Source organism: Suillus paluster, assembly GCF_016628075.1.
Source record: "Suillus paluster strain FC165 chromosome Unknown EDB91scaffold_20, whole genome shotgun sequence".
NCBI lineage: Eukaryota > Fungi > Basidiomycota > Agaricomycetes > Boletales > Suillaceae > Suillus > Suillus paluster.
This window is the reverse complement of record NW_024537580.1, coordinates 144,877-163,550: the sequence shown is the minus strand read 5'-3', so window position 1 is coordinate 163,550 and position 18,674 is coordinate 144,877. Positions and strand designations below refer to the sequence as shown.

The 18,674-nt window shown below is 50.4% G+C and overlaps 5 protein-coding genes across 5 annotated transcripts; 4 read left to right on the top strand and 1 right to left on the bottom strand.

Moving 5' to 3' along the window:
* Nucleotides 1-4,040: 4,040 nt before the first annotated feature.
* Nucleotides 4,041-8,281, bottom strand: EDB91DRAFT_1127353 (adaptin N terminal region-domain-containing protein). The gene is made up of 20 exons (XM_041318482.1): nt 7,986-8,281; nt 7,794-7,933; nt 7,723-7,744; nt 7,272-7,673; nt 7,106-7,217; nt 6,907-7,054; nt 6,723-6,852; nt 6,527-6,675; nt 6,091-6,470; nt 5,916-6,037; nt 5,667-5,861; nt 5,502-5,615; nt 5,363-5,450; nt 5,247-5,309; nt 5,043-5,188; nt 4,854-4,994; nt 4,735-4,796; nt 4,562-4,686; nt 4,384-4,503; nt 4,041-4,317 (listed from the first exon to the last, which is right to left on the bottom strand). The coding sequence occupies exons 1-20, from the start codon at nt 8,142-8,144 to the stop codon at nt 4,289-4,291; spliced, it is 2,847 nt and encodes a 948-aa protein (XP_041178097.1). The 5' UTR covers nt 8,145-8,281; the 3' UTR covers nt 4,041-4,288.
* A 33-nt stretch (nt 8,282-8,314) lies between these two features.
* Nucleotides 8,315-8,979, top strand: EDB91DRAFT_289025 (ATPase, F0 complex, subunit J). The gene is made up of 5 exons (XM_041326730.1): nt 8,315-8,426; nt 8,477-8,561; nt 8,611-8,681; nt 8,756-8,851; nt 8,970-8,979. Exons 1-3 carry the CDS (start codon nt 8,391-8,393, stop codon nt 8,676-8,678), a joined length of 189 nt encoding a protein of 62 aa, XP_041178096.1. The 5' UTR covers nt 8,315-8,390; the 3' UTR covers nt 8,679-8,681; nt 8,756-8,851; nt 8,970-8,979.
* A 458-nt stretch (nt 8,980-9,437) lies between these two features.
* On the top strand, nt 9,438-11,484 carry EDB91DRAFT_1247472 (permease for cytosine/purines, uracil, thiamine, allantoin-domain-containing protein; the record flags this gene model as incomplete). Its single annotated transcript, XM_041322814.1, has 10 exons — nt 9,438-9,658; nt 9,710-9,724; nt 9,780-9,851; nt 9,899-10,063; nt 10,113-10,431; nt 10,497-10,756; nt 10,803-11,093; nt 11,160-11,232; nt 11,289-11,354; nt 11,413-11,484. 10 exons carry the CDS (start codon nt 9,438-9,440, stop codon nt 11,482-11,484), a joined length of 1,554 nt encoding a protein of 517 aa, XP_041178095.1.
* A 206-nt stretch (nt 11,485-11,690) lies between these two features.
* Nucleotides 11,691-13,070, top strand: EDB91DRAFT_289092 (uncharacterized protein). Its single transcript, XM_041326731.1, has 4 exons — nt 11,691-11,847; nt 11,919-12,040; nt 12,098-12,301; nt 12,367-13,070. Exons 2-4 carry the CDS (start codon nt 11,968-11,970, stop codon nt 12,915-12,917), a joined length of 828 nt encoding a protein of 275 aa, XP_041178094.1. The 5' UTR covers nt 11,691-11,847; nt 11,919-11,967; the 3' UTR covers nt 12,918-13,070.
* A 1,082-nt stretch (nt 13,071-14,152) lies between these two features.
* EDB91DRAFT_1127336 (uncharacterized protein) lies at nt 14,153-14,612 on the top strand. The gene is made up of 2 exons (XM_041318481.1): nt 14,153-14,218; nt 14,275-14,612. The coding sequence occupies exons 1-2, from the start codon at nt 14,211-14,213 to the stop codon at nt 14,513-14,515; spliced, it is 249 nt and encodes an 82-aa protein (XP_041178093.1). The 5' UTR covers nt 14,153-14,210; the 3' UTR covers nt 14,516-14,612.
* The last annotated feature ends 4,062 nt before the right edge of the window (nt 14,613-18,674 follow it).

Genomic DNA, 18,674 nt, shown 5'->3' with positions numbered 1-18,674 from the left:
GAAGGCTGTGGCTCGGACGTGCGTAGCCCAAAATTGACACGAATAAGACAGATGCGGGGGGATGCACGTCGCAATTCGGTCTCGCAGCCCGGTGTCTTCGGAATTGGGGAAGTATGAAGACTTCAAATCACAGATGTTGAAGCGAAGGTCATGTTCCAGCACTCAAAGTGACGCAAAAGCAAGGTCACGTTGAGGTACCTTTGATATCTCGATGGCAAAATCGCCGCTGGATGATTCATCTCTCAGGAATTCGCGGAAAGGTGCATGAAGGGGTCGGATGGGGGTATGTGAGTTGGTGGTGCCGCTGAGGAGGGATCCCATGCGATTTATCACAACCTCTACTTCGTAATATTGGTCGTAGTCCTCCGGAAAATGCCGCCGCATAGCATTCAGTGAAGCTAACGGGAGAGCTTCGGCTGTGCCAAGTATTTGTCCCATCACGGAACGAAACCTCGCCACTGCTATCGGATTCCTGAGTTTTGTAGACTCATCCATTGGCATGATTTCTTCCAAAATGAGCCGATATATATCATATAACAAGTTCTTCCGCTCCCCTGGATTGCGGTTCATGATAGTATTGAAACAATCCCTTGGGAATAATCCGGCATCGGGTTCCTTGACGTATGCGCATGCAAGACGCACCCACTCGAACAGTACTTTGGCCTTCGTAGCGAGCATTGCAAAGTCTCCATTCTGAAAATCCGACAACCCCTCCAGCTCGTCAGATACATAGGCGCAGATGTCGCGCTCCGCGACTTCTGGTGGAATATCGTCCATGGACAACCGTAGAATATGCTGAGCACCTTCAAACCCTTTGTTGATATCGTCAAGCGGACGAGAGGTGACGAGAATCCGGAAGTTGGCTGGGAGTTCGGTGATTTGAGGAAGACCTCGCTGCTGAAGTTTCCCAGCGAGTATGCGCAAAAGGTTACGCCGTGTCCCGGGTCCGCCACTCTCGTCCAGAGCTTCGATTACAATCAAGACAGGTCCCACACTCGACCCAGAGTGCTTCCGTAGTGGTTCCATGAGCAGTTTCTCCCACTGCTGGAGGATATCCTTCGTGTTCTTCAGTGAGGTGGCATTTTGAATCGCATTCGCCAATGCTCGTTTCATCTCGGGCTCGCGATTGTAGAGAAAACTTTCTCGTGACGTTTGTCAGCTTCGGGGTGCTTGTCGAAGCAGAAACATGAACCGAGCCCTCCCATGTCGTTATACCACTTTGCAATCGTGTGAGCGATGGCCGATTTGCCTGTGCCTGCAGTTCCAGACAACCACAGCACACGCTGAGCATCACCTCCAATGTTGTGGATCCAGTCAGTGATCTGGGAGAGAATCTCTGTACGCGTCCCTGGTAGACATTGTTTTGTGGTATCTAGTCCCGCACTCGCCACATAAGACATATCGCTGAGATCCACTGTCTCGCCCAGATTGACTAGCGTTTCACTCAAAGTAACAAGAGTTTTATCTGAAGGGCTATGAATGGACGCAAAGTGAGAAGCACGTCCAAATCCTTACCCGTACGTTGGACGGAGATGGCTACGTCCCGAAGAGCTCGATCCCGAAATTGTTTCATCAGCTCGTCCAAAGCGTTGTTGTACCGCGTAACCATATCATCCGTTTCCGAGACAACGTTTTTCGCGAGTCTCATCCCTATGATACAGTACGACGATTGAGAATGGGTGAAGAACGATAACTCAACGACTCACAATAGCTCGTGATCTTGGTGTAATCCCTGATGAAACGGGCACACTCAAGAGTCTGTTGAACGATATCGTGCATCGATTCAATCTTGCCAAGAGCGTCGTCGTGTGTCATGAAATGGTAAACTTCATCCAATTTCTTGAGAAGCCGATGTGCCGATTGGTCGCGCTCTGCTTGGGCGAGAATAATCTACATGGAATCATAAATTCCGAACAGGAGACAGAACTCAGGGCGAAACCGAACGTAGTTTTGATGTAGCAGACAGCACACCCAGTGCCATCTTTGCGTATGGATGCACCTATGCAGCTTGATTAGTTCGCTTCTGATGAACAAGAGCGGTCCATACATTCCCGATCTTCTCGATGGCCGTGTCGAAAATTTTGAGTGGTTGGAATGCGTGGTCTGGAAACTGTCTGCGGCATCGAGATCCGCCGGACCACTTTCGGCTGCGGATGCCGCAGATGTGGCATGTTTCCCGAGTGAATTCATGCCTTCCACACCCTCATGGGCATCCCGAAGTGCAGCGTCAGCTGATTTGGGACCAGTACCTTCCTGCACGGCAGAAGGGACAGCCTGAACCTGTGCGACCACCAAATTTAGACAAGAAAAGTATATTATTGGACGCAAGTACCTTTGAAGCAGGTTCTCCGGATAGGCCTTGATTTGCGCAGGCACTGGGATTTTCAGACGTGATGGGATGCTTATTATCAGATGGATGCAGATGCGAAGGATCCTTGGCATACTGAGTCAGATAAGTCAGAGACTACTACAACATCTTGAGCACTTACTCCGATATTCTGATCTGATGGGGCGCCTTCATGGTCAACGTTCAGGGTAACAGCCTCAGGAACGCGACTGCGGGAACGCTCGAAGGTTTTCTGCACGACATCAGACTTATTCCAGGAAGGTTCACGTCAACATACATAAATATTTTTAGTCACGCTCTTCGTAAATTTCCCCAGGGCCAGACAGACTCGGCCACGGGGTCGGCTCTGGATGAAGAATGCGTCAGAGGCAACAATGATTTTCATGAGCGTTGATCCAAAGCAATCTCATGAGGCCATGCACCGATCTTTCACCAGCGGCTCCTTCGCTGGGTCTGGGGCCCCTCGGTAAGGATCTACGCTATGATCTCTGCTCATTACAAGTGGTCGAAGATTGAATCAGTGTGAGGGAAGTGAGGTGCAAGACTTGAAGTACTGTGGGAAGGGACTGTGCCTCTCAGCATCGAATACCCTTGACCACAACTTCGAGGCATGACCAACACGTTGGCTTCTGAGGTGCTAATCATATCGACCAGTTGGAATTCCGGGAAGCCGCGGCCCACGGCAAGAACACTCGAGAATATCACATAAAGTAAAATGGGTTGAAGCAGGGTATCACTTGAGAGCTCGGGTTCGAATCCGAAATGAATTGATCATGATTTCCCCGGCATGCGGTACTGTCTAGCTCAGATTGGATAGTCGTGTGATAGCATGTGGAAGAAGGTCGATCTCATGATTCCTCTTGTGCCGTTTGCTATGGGCGAACCGATCAGTGCGAACCTTGAAGGTTAAGCACTGCTCCCTGAAGCTTGAAGCGTCGACGTCGGTCCTTGAGAGTCATTGAAAGTGGTGGGGTAACGTGTCGCATAATGCATTGGGGATAAGTATCAGCTTTGAAAGCGAAAACAGATACATACAGGAAAGTCAGAATGACTGTGCTCAACCAGCCTAACATACACGTACGGGTTCGAGCATGAACGGTGAGGCACCCGGAATTCTACCACGCATACTGCAACTTCCGATGTTATCCATCACAATATTCATGTGATTCTATCCTCAAGTTCATCTTTCCCCTTCACAGTACATATATGTTTCTCTCCAGGAGCAAGTCATATCGCAAAACCCTGAAGAATCCATTCACAAGCTCCCGGCTCATGCTCATTGATCTATGACCATTTAGTCCTCAGCGGGCATTTATTTTTCGATGCCAGAGATCACTATGCAAGATCAAACTGTTGAATGACGCATGGGCTTGTGATGTAGTTCCAACATTATCATCCCAGTCGCCATCCATCGGAACTAGCTATCACCCTTGTGATACAAGTAATGCGAAGCTGAGTTGTGGATGGTACTGGCGTTGCAGCAAATATTAAGCATCTCCCCCTCAGCTGATGTCCAGTCGCGTCAAGAAAAGGAAAAGGTGTATCGGCTGGGAGGTACTATGTAGACTCTTGGTGTGATTGTGTTTTCATATCGCTCATGCATTCGCGTGTTTTTCTTTAATTATAGAGAAGCTTGAGCACCCTGTTGCGGTGCGATGTCAGGGTACCACTCGCAGGTCGGGTGTAGGTGATACCACTAATATCAATGGTGTTAATTAACTTTCCAAGATCAAACCGTTGAATGAGGAATGGGGATGGTGTGGAGACGCCCGTCACATGATCTAGTACCAACGCAGAAAACCCCTAACTTAGTTCAACGATTTATCAGTACCAGCGTTGCAACAAACATTCACCCCTCTCGAAAAGTGCAAGCTCCACTACACAGTATCAGTCACTACAACAATTCCACAACCGTAACTCCATGTCCAATGCTCTATCGTTCTATATCGACGGCTTGCTATCTTTCTGAGCTAACATTCCCACCCATCAAAAAAACATCAATCTACATCAACCCAAACGCAATGAAAAACACTCACACATTGTAATCCGATCACCCAACGACAAAGCAATACCCTGCGTTTTACTCCGAATACGAACGTGGCCTACAATCCCAGCGTCCGTTTTCTCGATACTGAGATTGGCTAGAGCATCTTCGCCTGTCCCCATGAAAAAAATGAGACATGTTGACACCAAGATACACAGGAAGAAACGCACCGAATAGACTGCGAGCATACATATTCGCAGATAAGAAATCGCAATCACCCGACATGGCTCCTTCGGGTGTGAGACAAGACATGTTGGTTGATTTCATGACGTGCTTTAGGTAGTCGCGAGGGTCGCTACGCATGCATTAGCAAGAAAGTCGATATGACAGCTAGAAGACATACGACATATTCGTCGACACGTTTACCCTGTTCTCCCACTCAAACTCTGTCCACATGCTTCGGAACTTGAGAGGAGTCAGTGAATATCTAGATGCGCAGCGGGAAGCAAAATAAAGACGTACCTGTGTTTCACTACAGTACGCAGGCTTGATATAATCCATGATATCGATATGAATATCGTTCAAGATAACACAACATTCAGCGAGGGCAGGGCCTTCCCATAAGATACTACCAAATATGACGCCCGTCTCTGTTGACGAAACCTACGACAATCATCAACATGCGAGTAGGAGAGAATTTTGTGTCGCTACCTTGATTGTAGCTTTGATACTCTGGAAACCGTGAGGCGCTATAGTATATACAGCAGGTCGTTCGACCAGCTTGAGGTCTCCGAGCGTTGCAAAGTCAAGACAGAGATTCTGCAGCGTATTAGCCGTCTGGTTGACCAGAAGCACATCTAGATACCGTCGATCACGTGTCATTGATAAAATAGCGCATACAAGAGAGCGACGCACCAAGTAAAATGTCGAATCCGTGCATCTTGACGTATGCTTCCGCATATATGGGGTCCGAGAAACCTACAAGTCATGAGCACTGGAGGTCGAGATGCCCATAGCACGAGAAAACGTACCTGTGAGCTGGGATATACGACTGAGATTGGATATAAAGTCTTCCCGGACTTCAGCAGCTCCCGTTGCCTTGCCCAAGTCCTCAACGTACTACAGAAAAAACATGAGCAACGCTGAAACAACCAATAAAACAAAGCTCACATCAATAGGATCATCCGCCGATTTTTTCGAGAATTGCCGGAAAGTAAGCAAGTCGTCCACTTGCACGACACTTTCCTGTGTGCTTTCGGACTCTTTCTTCTCCGCTGCCTTTTTCTGTCCGATCCATCAATAAGATCAATCGACTTAAGTAGACAAAGTACGCACCTCTTGAGCAACAAGCATCTTGGAGTATGCCGCTTTCGTGTCCTTTAAGAAAATGTCGTGGACGATGGGTTTGTCTTGGAGCTCGCTGAGGGTTTGTATGCAGTTCAGGATACGCTCGTTGGAATCCTCGTCGATTGGTACCGTAACGAACTTGGACTGGCCAACTCGGATAATGGACGTCATAATCAACATGGACTGAGTGCGTGTCAGTGAATACTACAGAAACAGAAACGAGTCAGTAGTGCGCACCTCAGCGCGGATAGCATTGGCCTTTGGACGATCGTCGGCAATGTCCTCGAACCGCAGCACAAGCTTCGTCAACGTCGAAGCGAGCACCGCACCCGTGAAGAAGTCGCCTCCCAATAAGAGTGCTGAAACCACATCATTACGACCTTCAAACGCAATGGACGCGCACGCCACACACCTCGTAATGGCGGCTTGGACGCAGCCTTGACAGCTTCCAATCTCGCCGAACCTGCGCTCGTGTACGCCGTCTCCGTGGCATACGTCCCATCAGCAAGCACCTTTGGCCTTCCACTCCCCTCGACCTTTTTATCCTCCGTTTTGTCCTCCTCTCCACCAGCGTCATCCAGTAACCGCTGCTCGCTCGCAAGAATCGGGATCTCGCCAAGCACTTTGCGAATCTCCTGGAATGTGAACTCGATGTCCGACAGGCCTTCGACGTACTCGCCGATGATCCAGAGGACGCCGCGGAAGGTCTTACCAGATTTGATCTCTGTGAGTGTTTGGGTAAGCTTCTCGCATATGGACGGTCGGAGGTGTGGGAATTTCTCGACCACTTCGCTGTGAGTGCGTTAGTTAAACAAGATGCGGGGAACGAGGAAGGGAGAAGAACAAACCGAACAAAAGCGACGACGTCTAACGCAGATGGGTTATTCGAGTCTCCAAGGAATTCCATGAGTGCATGGACAACGCTTGCAGCCACTTCTGAAAATTTGACCGCTAAGACGTGGATAGATTGGATGAGGAGTTGCCTGTACTCTGGGGCCTGTCACAGGGTGAGTCCACGATAATAAAGGGGACTGCAAAACCGACCTTTTCAAACTCTCGCTCTTGTGTTTGTTGCAGCTGCTTCTTGAGGAAGAGTACGACTTCCTCGACGTTTCGACTCGAAGTCATGCTGAGCACGATGCTCGTGGCTTTCCTTCGGACCTCCATGTCAGCGCTGATATGATAGGATCAATAATTGTTACAAAAAGTAATAGATCATTGTTCAAACCTCGACAGGACCTGTAAGATGTCCATGATCAATCCATCCAGGATATGCCCGTGCTTTGAGCGCAGCGTGTCCAGGCGATCGAGGACGATCAGCTTGACGTTATTGTCGGATTCTTTGATGACCAGATTAACGAAACACGAAGCGGCCGCTAAAAAGGAAGCTGAGCAGATGTGCGCGCGATACATAATCCTAAACGCACCCTTCACAGCAGCGGGGTTCTGCGTGAGTGTGGTCAGCGTTGTGGCAGCTTCATATTTCACTGCGTGGGATGATGAGTTCAATAATTCAAACATGCATCTGATATAGCGCGGCTGTAAGGTAAGAGGAGTGAGGGGGTAGCAAGACAAATAACCCAGAGCACTCACCCGATGCGTTGTATCATTCTTACAGTCCAACCTGATAACCTCTATGATACTCATCTGCAGCAGCTCATCCAGGCTCGTCAGTTGATCATATACGCTAATCAACCATTCCACAGCCTTAGGCATCGCACATTGTGCGAGAAACACAAACGCGTTACGTTTGCACGTCGCGTCAGACTCTGCGGCGATGAATGTCTGCATGAGTTCAGGGGCATCTGGAATGAGGTGTTCGTATTCGCGGTAGATGGTGTACACAGCGAATACGGCGTTCTTGCGTACGTAGGAATGACGGTGCTCGAGACAGCTGCGGCAGGTAGGAATGAGGGGTTCCAAAAGTTCGGCGTCTTTTGATATTTTTTGCAGGAAACGGAGGGTAGCGCCGCGGATATATTCGTTGGGGTGTTGCTGTAAGAATATGAAGAACAGTACGTCAGAGTGCGGGAGTTGGTCTTACCAGGTCGTTTCGGATGGCGTTTCTGGGGGAAGGTGAGTTATGCGCGGGATGAGAAGAATGAAGACACGTACACAACGAGAATCATTTCTTGCTTGAGTTTGCCGTTCTCATCGTACTTGGGACAGACCTCCCAGTAGAAGTGAAGTAGCTTTTTGAGCTGCTTGTTTCTAGAGGGCATGATATATTGTATAATCGGCATCAAGAGCGTAGGCTAGACCACCATGATCGTATCAGCATCGTGTGCGCTACAGATGCGAACATACCTGAGGGTTCCCATTAATTGTAGACACGATGATCCTGCGCAACGTGTCCAGTCGTTCTTCATCAGAACCTTTCTCCAGAGATGCCCTGAGCTCCTGTGTGGATGGGCTCTCTGTAGTATCTTCGAACACGACTGTGTAGCATGGTGCTTCTGCTGCCATGATGACCTGGGCGACGCGACTGACAGTGAGCTCGATCGTTACTTGGATGCGTACAATATTGATGTTAGGCGACACTGTATAAGGGTGTGGGAAGTACCTTCCAAATGTGTATTGTATGTCTGTTCCCGGTTTCGTCCTCACAACGTTCACTCCGTCTTCCAGTTTGTTGCAACAGCCTTACCAGTACCAGTGAGTTCAAGACAGATACGAGCCCTACTTGAATTAACCTTGTGCTAGATTACACTCATGGCATTCCTCGGTCTTCGCAAGTGGTCCACTCCTGCATGTTCCATTTCTCGTGCTACAAGTCCTCTTCGGCTGACTATTACTAGGTGTTGAGGCCCATGGCACCCTTCCTTGCAGCAAGCGCTGTCACTTTCTACCTCGTCTCAAAGATGCAGGAGATGGGTGTTCGTTGTACGTCTTACGCTTTTCTACTTTGACCTAGCCTGAAAGGGTGTTATAGCGGAGACATACGCCAAGGATCCCAAAAACCCGTACGGTGCTCAAATTGCAAAGGAGGCACATCATTAGAAGGCGTGTTGGCTCGCTACTGGGTATTAGGCGCGTTATATCATTGAGCTAACAGCTCATCTGACCATTTCTTGCAGGCCCTTTTCGCACACTTAGAACCACATATCCTTAATATTGGAAAATGGCTGGCACAAAACACGATGTTGTTGCGGTGAACTGAATGGATTTCCCACGTGAATATCATGCATGACCTACAATGCTCCCTAAGAGAGGCTATCGACGTTTCATCTCGGGACGATGGGCATCGTTCTTTTTACGTTTTTTATGTTTCTGCTGATTGATTTCCGCCAGCATGACTCACGGAGTATGTGTGCTGAGTTTGCACGCTGCGGTGCTCATGAACCGGCTGATGAAACACACATCGATGCAACGTTCTCAGTCAATTCGTGTGTCTCGAATACCAGCCACCTTTACGCCGTTAATAGATAGCAGTTCAGTTGGAGTTTTCTTGACAAGTCAATTTCATCATGCTTCCTTTCCTACTAAATTGTCGCATGATAGACTCTGTATAGACAGGCTGTATCGGACATCAGAATGATCCGTCAGGCCGGTCGTTGTCATTTGAGGAACCAGGGACGGAACTTGTCGGAGGCACAAGGCTGCACACGGTGCATGACAGCACATGCTGTGCTCTTCCGGCGCTTATGGATCTATCGACAGATCTGTTATCAAAGGAATGATGCGCTGTTGAAAAACCATTAATAACCGCACCCATATGGCTTGACCTTTTCTCCCTCCATATCCTGCCCGGTGACCACCATGTCTACTCCTCCGGACTACTACCAAGAGGATAAGGAGAAAGCCCTCGGGTCGGTTGAAGATGAAGTCGTGGACGCCGAGGCAGCACCAGAACGTGTGATCCCAAGTCGTTTCGGTACACTCGGTCCAGTTCTCTCGAAACTCTTTGCTAGCGGTGTCGAGGCCCGTGGAGTAGAGCGCGTGCCAGAAGACCAGAGAGAATCGAAGAATGCATGGAACAAGTGCGTACCGTGTTGTATTCCCTTCGTATGCATGTCCTGAGCACCCTGTAGCCTTCTCATGTGGTGGTCAGTTTGGTTCAACCCTAACTCTTATTTTCGGGTTCCCTTGACCTTTGTGTAGGTCCGTTAACGCGGTGTTGACGACCATTCCTATCGGCGTTCTCGCACAGTCTGCTTTCACTCTGAGTTTTGGGTACGTCATCCAGAAAATATCGCTCCACATCCACTTATCCCTCCAAGTAACGCTGTAGCAACTATCCTCTGCTTCGGAGCTCTCGGAGGCGTCGCAACAGCGTTCATCGCCACCCTCGGCCCCATAACGGGCCTCCGCACAATGATCATCACCCGTTTCAGCTCAGGGTACTTCGGCGGAACCATCTATTCGATCCTCAACATCCTCACCCAGTGCGGGGACTCTCCTTCATCCTCACGTTATCTCGCTGATCACGTTTAGGCTCGGCTTTTCCACAACAGCAGTCATCCTCGGAGGTCAAACGCTCGCCAACATCAACCCTGGCACCCTTCCTCTCGTCGTTGGCATCATTATCATCGGCGTGTGCTGCCTCATTCCGTGCTTTATCGGATATGATATGGTACACGTTTACGAGCGCTATGCATGGATCGTCACCAGTGTCATCATGCTCTTCCTCTGGGGTCTTGGCGGTAAAGCCGGATACGACATTAACGCGCAAAAACCGTTCGAGGATACAGGACGCGCTCTCTCGGCTGATATTCTCAGCTTTGGAGGAATCGTATTCGGCTCGTTCTCAGGGGTGCGTCCGATCATCGTTTCTCTCATATTACATCCAATTCTAAGTAATTCATATACCTCTATCAGTGGGCTCCGGTTGCAGCTGATTATAATTGCCGACTACCGGCTGATACACCGCCCATGCGCGTATTCCTGCTCACGTTTCTTGGCCTCTTCATCCCGATCTGCTTCGTCGAGATCCTTGGCGCAGCTCTCATGACAATCACCGATCCTGCGTATATCGCAGCCTACGCAGACGGCTCTACAGGTGGTCTCATCGCACAAGTTCTTTCACCATGGGGCCACTTTGGCCAATTCATTCTTGTACTACTCGCACTTTCCGTCATGTACGTACGAGTGAATTCCTTCATGTATGTACTCACCCAAGAACAGTGCAAACAACATCCCTAACACCTATTCCACCGGTCTATCCATCCAAGCCCTGGGACGCCCATTCGCCATGGTTCCGCGCTTCTTCTGGGTTTTCCTCGCTTTTGTCATATATACCGTAGCAGGTGTTGCTGGGCGCGAGCATTTCAGCGCCATCCTTTCCAATTTCCTTAGTATTCTGAGTTACTGGACTGCGTTCTTTATCGTTATCGTTGCCGAGGAACACTTTATCTTCAGGCGGAAAAACGGGCCGCTTGGAGGGTATAACTTGGATGATTATGATACACCGTCGAAGTGAGTTCTGCTAGTTTCTTGGTGGTAGAGGGGGTCGTTTGTTGACCTTGCTGCTTTTTTTTCAAGGTTGCCGCTGGGCGTAGCTGGTATACTTGCATGGTGCTTTGGTGTCACAGGTGCTGTCGTCGGGATGTCAGAGGTGCGTCAAAACCTAACTTCGTGTCGTACGCTGACATCAATTTGTTCGGACTTCAGGTATGGTATACTGGTCCGCTTGGGAAGATGGCAGGAGCGACGTACGGTGCTGATCTCGGGTTCGAGGTGTGTTTGATTCTTTGATTCTTTGCGTTGGACAAGTGCTTACCAGATTCATGTATAGCTCGCAGCTGCTTTCTCGGCTGTTACTTACCCTCCGTTGCGTGCGCTTGAGATTAAGCTTACTGGACGATGATATCTGGTGTGTTGATGTGGTGTGGTGCTGGAGTGTCTGTGCGGTTTATGTGTATCCTATTATGCATTATGGGGATGGACCAGTAATTTACTTGTCTGTGTGGAACATTGACCGCTGTAGTAAGTGCTTGACCTTGTTCACGGATGGTTGGCATGATGATAGGCCGATGCTGCGCAGCGCAGTGTCGGATCTGATTGATTATCAGTAGCACGTACGCGTTTCAAGGGCATTCGGCGCGAGTTGCCACATAGGCTGGATGAATTGATGATTTCCCACAGTGTTCAGAACGTCGTCCTCAATCTGTGTTCTTACCTGCCAACGTCAAACGTCAGTGTTTTTCAGGTCCGCGTGTCGGAGCGCCCAGTGAGTAGTGTGGTTCTGGATGTGCTGCGGGAAGTCAGCCACTTAAAAGGCCGTCCCTCGTCTGGTGGCAGGCCCATCCCCATACTCAACGTCTCCTCATCACTACACCTACCAAGCATCATGGAAAATTCCAAAGTCCTCGTCATCGGTGGTTCACGAAATATAGGTTATTATTCTGCCGTCCGGCTCCTAGGTAACAATTAACCCCTTTCCCCTGACGCCCACACATTCTAACATCTAGTGCTAACAGCTCTCGGCGCTACTGTGACGTTTCTCCTGCGCTCACCAGGAGTGTTCGACCAGGACGAAACGATCCAGGACTACGTCAAGAAAGGCAAAGCCCGTCTTGTTCAAGGCGATGCCCTCGTGAAGAGTGATGTCCGCCAGGCATGGTCTGAGGCTCAGGGAAATGACTCAGAGCCCAGACCAGTCGACTTTCTCATCTTCACAGTCGGTGCGTTTCCAGTTCACAAAACCCAAGTCAATATTAATCATGATTTCACTCACTCATGCATACAGGCGGAACGCCCCACTTCTCACTGGCAAAAGGTTTCACAATCAACCCCCCAAACCTCGTCACCCAATCCCTGCTCAACGTCCTCGAAACTCTTCCATCTCCACACCCAAAGATTATAACGATCTCAAGTGCAGGCCTCACGCGCGCGTCACATAAATCCCTCCCCCTCCCACTCAAACCGCTCTATAACTATCTCCTAACCGTGCCGCATAGAGATAAATGCGGTGCGGAGGAAGTTGTTGCCTATGGCACGGGATGGGAATGGGATGCGAGAGATAGCCCGGGCGAAGAGATTATGGGTGCTGATTGGATAAATCGGGTTCCGAGTCCTGGGGAACTGAAGAGTATCGTTGTCGTTCGGCCTGCGTTGTTAACTGATGGGGAATGCCGTGCGGAGGTGAACGGGAAGGGAAGCTTGGCGTTTAGGGCGAAAGAAGGAGATGTAGACTGTGGTTGGACGGTGTCGAGGAGGGATGTGGCGTATTTTGTTGTGGAGGGTGTGGTTAAACATTGGGAGGAGTGGGAGGGGAGACGTGTGAGTATTGCATATTGATGATGTTTTTGAGGATTTTTTTCGTTGCGTTCCCGATATCCAGGTAGGTATATAATATTGATGTACTGCAGGGGAGGCAGTATTGGATCATGAAGAATCAGAAGTGGCGGTGACCCCTACTCAAAAGCGACATTAGCAACAATTGCAGATTCTGATGAGTTTTCAAGGCTCAAGCTCTCCAACGCGTGCAGTCCATTCATCTTGTCGTTGTTGTCCTCTTCCTGAGAGCGCAGACGTAGCACTAAGCACTTACTGCGACGACCTCCTGCGCGTTTTCGTAAAATGGCGACATTCGACGACTCATAAATGGTGGGCAGATTCGAAATCTACGCAACCGAACTGACACTTGGAAAGGCGAGGCGCTCCCTATACGAGAGAATAACAATCCAGCCCTGGGGAAGTATAGGTGTTGTAGAGAGGCAGGGTGAGGGTGTGAGCACGGCGTACGCATCAACATGCAGCGCAGTCTGGCAGCGCGACGATTCGATAAACTTTGACGTACATAGATCTATATGTAGAGCGAAACATCATCAAAGTGACATGGGTGACTTGGATACGGGCGGAGAAGTGGGAGTCATGAGCGTAGGACGTTTGTCCCTTCTAACGATAAATTTTGAAATTTTTTCATGTGAGATATGTCGGGAGCTATCGTATTAGAAGGAACGACCGTTCGGACTATGGAGGACTCAGAACTTCAGAAGTGCCAGCGGCCAAGTACCCAGTAGGTTGATCAAACCATGGTGCATGCACGCATGATGCAAGATAAGTCTGAGCAGCCGCATCTCCTCATTTCCTTCGGCTTCCCGCATTTGCCGGATGATTAGCGCCTACTCAACGTGTGGGTAATGCCTGCGGTCTGAATCAATGGTATTCATCCGTTCAATCCCTTCTCAGAAGGACTCAAGCCTTGCACTTCACTTCGCTCACACTGTATGATACAAATACGATTTGACTACTCGCAATGAGCGAAGAACATAGGTCAGATCCTCCAGAAGCCTCCAAATCCAGCGAAGCAACCGCTGGTAAAAGCTCAGTGCGTGCCCTCGTGTAATCATCTGGTCGGATGAGCACTCATGAACATCTGCCTCTGACGTGTTCTTCATCCAGAGCAAACGCCGTGGCAGAGCCCGTCAGGCCCTGTGGAAATTATCGGACAGGATTTCTGTAGGTCGCAGTGAATGCTGAGCTTTGCTGGAACAAGTTCTGATGCTGTGCAGAATACCTTGAACCGTTCCCGCAGCCGCCTTTCTGTTTCCCAGAACGTCGGTCGTGAAGGTCCTTCATCGGATTACAATGTCAGGGTGAGTGCTGAATACATTGTTACAGTCTCTCACTTATCTGAGGTACCTACGCTAAGGATCCGTTACTTCTTCCTTCTGACAATACCCATCCCACCACGTCTGACAATCCCAGTGTCAGCGTTGATCAAATACCGTCCGCAGAACCTGCTTTGCAGGTGCTTTCGTCCAATGATCTTAGACAATCAATTCCGGTGGTCGCGCAGGTTCAGGCTACCGCTCCTGTCGTGCAGGAAGGTGCTGGTCCCAAATCGGTTGATGATGAACTTAGGGATGCCCGCGATGCTGCGGAAGGCATGAAACTACTCGGGGAGCGTGCGACTTCTGCGGTGTCCACCGCCAACAATGCCCCAGCAGGTCTCGCTGCTGCAGACGATTTTCAGACGACATATCTACAACCCCTCAGGATTTTCGACACTGTTATCGGGAAAATTGCGGATGTAAGAGCCATTTCTGATGATCAAAACGGAACTAATCCTGTTGCATAGGTACATCCATATGCTAAGATGGCTCTTTGTGCGCTATCTTCTGCGTCCAAAGTACGTGTTTTCGCCCTGATTTTTATCTCCTACTCAACAGCTATCGATTATGTACAGATTATTCTCGCTCAAGCAGATCGCGACCAATCGGTACTTCGTCTTCTCAAGAAACTGGATGAAGTGTACGGCTTCATGACTCAAGAGGACACTCTTGGGCAGATTTCATCCATGCACAGTATCGTCGGCCGGATCGCTCAGCAGACTCAGGAGTGCGCGCGTTTCATCAGGGATTACTCCGAGACAAAGAGCTATTGTGAGTAGTCAGCCTCTGTGCTTCGCACGTTGTGAATCTTATACCATTGTCATAGGGAAGAGACTCGGGAAAAACATCGTCTCTGAAACGGAAGATATGATTACTCGGTACAGCGCCGCTTTAGATGAGCTTATGCAACAGTTTCGGGACCAAAGCCTTCGGGACGTAGCCATCTTTGTTCAATGCACGGGTAATAATTCAGACGTGCTTTCGAGTCTGCATTCACTCACACGCCTTCAGGTGAAACACTGGATCTCGGCGATATGGCTTATGCAAAGGGTGCAGGACTAGATACTAGAAAACAATGCCTACCAGGGACGCGCACGGAGATTCTCTCCCAGATTACGGAGTGGATCAAGAACAGTGGAGATGCTGCTCAGCGTGTACTGTGGCTATCCGGCCCTGCAGGCACGGGCAAATCAGCCATCGCGCACACGATCGCCAATTGGTTCAATGAGACGGGAGGGCTCGGTTCATGTTTCTGCTTCGACCGGCACCTCGAAGCCGACAATCGTCACCAAAAAGTTTTCTCCACCATCGCCCGCGACCTCGCTGACCGTGATCCGGCGATGAAACGAGCATTGGCGGATGCAGTCAAAAATGCCACTTCACTGAAGAATACGCCGGATGTCATTCAGCAGTGGCGCAAGCTTCTCATGGAACCGCTCAAGAAGTTCTCTGGGTCGAGTTTGGGACCAGTCTTGATTGTGATTGAAGCACTGGATGAGAGCGGCAGAGTGGAGACGCGGCGCGACCTTCTCCGCATACTTGCTGGTAAACTTGAGCAGCAGGGTCTTCCCCAAATCACCGAACTTCCATCCAACTTCCGGATTCTCGTGACCTCTCGCCCGCTCCGCGATATTGATGAGGAGTTTCATGGTGCCGAGCATATTCGACGGTTGTCCATGGACGACATTTCACCTGATACGGCGGATCGTGATATCCGCGCTTTTGTATCCAACGAGCTGAAAGGGCACTCGGTTTTTGGGGACAGAGAGTTTGCAATCCTCGCTGCGAAAGCCGAGGGACTTTTCGAATGGGCGCGTCTAGCCTGCGAATATATCAAGAAAGTCCTTCTCGGCGTAAACCCAATGTCTCGTTTCAATGACGTCGTAAACAGCGGTGCTGGAAAGCGGAAAAACTTGTTGTATAACATGTATCGGCTCATTTTGAGAGACATCATGAACAGGGATCAATACGACGATGACGAGGAGTATAAAAAAGCATTAGCAGAGTTTCGTTCCGTGATGGGACAAATACTCAGCACGGCTGAGCCCCTGCCCTTCAATTCCCTGAATATCATGCGGGGCTTTTTTCCGAACGAAAGCAAGCACTACAACGTCAACATAGTACAACATATGGGATCCCTCCTCAGCGGCACCACCACCAACTCATGCACCCCCATCCGGCCTCTTCATGCGTCCTTCCACGATTTCCTGACAGACAAATCAGCCAGCGGAGACTTTTTTGTCGAGATGTCGAAGGTGCATGAACGCGACCTTGCGTTTGCGTCACTTCGAGTGATGGAACATGAGCTTCGTTTCAACATCTGTGATTTAACATCCTCATACCTCCCTAATTCCGAAGACTCTGGGCTGCGAGACCGAATTGCAACATGCATCACCCCACACCTGTCCTATTCCTGTCGCTTTTGGGCTACACACTTACGAGCGACGGACTTCGATACGGAGCTCGCAAAGGAAATAAGATCATTCTTTGACAACGAGCGGCTACTGTTCTGGATCGAAGTCCTTGGCCTCCTGAAAGCCCTCAGCGGTGCAGTTGCTGCGCGTCCACTCGTTGCCCAATGGCTAAATGTGAGCACATGGTTACTGGGCCGTGCCATGTAAAGTGCTGACACACAACCACAGGGTCACTCTGGATATAAAGATGTCTTGTCGAGTGCATTGGATGTGCAGAGATTTGTCCAAGTCTTTGCCGGCATGATCTTGCACAGCACGTCACATCTGTATGTTTCAGCGCTGCCATTCTCGCCCATCAATTCCACCATAGCTACGAAATGTACCGCAAGGTTTCCGAGCAGTCTTCTTTTGACATCTGGACGTGACTTGAACTGGACAGCTGTTCAAACCGTGATCAGAGGCCATACCAGTGGCGTGAATTCAGCGTCATTCTCGCCAGATGGGACTCGCATTGTGTCTGGTTCGGATGATACCACTGTCCGGCTGTGGGATGCAGCAACAGGGCAGCCATTGGGTCAGCCCTTGCAGGGCCACACTTCTGCGGTTTCATCAGTCTCGTTCTCGCCGGATGGGACTCACATTGTGTCTGGTTCTTGGGACACCACTGTGCGGCTGTGGGATGCAGCAACAGGGCAGCCATTGGGTCAGCCCTTGCAGGGCCACACTTCTCCGGTTTTGTCAGTCTCGTTCTCGCCGGATGGGACTCGCATTGTGTCTGGTTCTTGGGACACCACTGTGTGGCTGTGGGATGCAGCAACAGGGCAGCCATTGGGTCAGCCCTTGCAGGGCCACACTTCTCCGGTTTTGTCAGTCTCGTTCTCGCCGGATGGGACTCGCATTGTGTCTGGTTCTTGGGACACCACTGTGTGGCTGTGGGATGCAGCAACAGGGCAGCCATTGGGTCAGCCCTTGCAGGGCCACACTTCTCCGGTTTTGTCAGTCTCGTTCTCGCCGGATGGGACTCGCATTGTGTCTGGTTCTGCGGACACCACTGTGCGGCTGTGGGATACAGCAACAGGGCAGCCATTGGGTCAGCCCTTGCAGGGCCACACTTCTCGGGTTTGGTCAGTCTCATTCTCGCCGGATGGGACTCACATTGTGTCTGGTTCTTGGGACACCACTGTGCGGCTGTGGGATGCAGCAACAGGGCAGCCATTGGGTCAGCCCTTGCAGGGCCACACTTCTCGGGTTTTGTCAGTCTCGTTCTCGCCGGATGGGACTTGCATTGTGTCTGGTTCTTGGGACACCACTGTGTGGCTGTGGGATGCAGCAACAGGGCAGCCATTGGGTCAGCCCTTACAGGGCCACACTTCTCCGGTTTTGTCAGTCTCGTTCTCGCCAGATGGGACTCGCATTGTGTCTGGTTCGGATGACACCACTGTGTGGCTGTGGGATGCAGCAACAGGGCAGCCATTGGGTCGGCCCTTGCAGGGCCACACTTCTCCGGTTTTGTCAGTCTCGTTCTCGCCGGATGGGACTCGCATTGTGTCTGGTTCTGCGGACACCACTGTGTGGCTGTGGGATACAGCAACAGGGCAGCCATTGGGTCAGCCCTTGCAGGGCCACACTTCTCCGGTTTGGTCAGTGTCATTTTCGCCAGATGGGACTCGCATTGTGTCTGGTTCTTTGGACAGCACCATCCGGCTGTGGGATGCAGCAACAGGGCAGCCATTGGGTCAGCCCTTGCAGGGCCACACTTCTCCGGTTTTGTCAGTCTCGTTCTCGCCGGATGGGACTCGCATTGTGTCTGGTTCTGCGGACACCACTGTCCGGCTGTGGGATGCAGCAACAGGGCAGCCATTGGGTCAGCCCTTGCAGGGCCACACTTCTCCGGTTTGGTCAGTCTCATTCTCGCCAGATGGGACTCGCATTGTGTCTGGTTCTTCGGACACCACTGTCCGGCTGTGGGATGCAGCAACAGGGCAGCCATTGGGTCAGCCCTTGCACGGCCACACTTCTCTAGT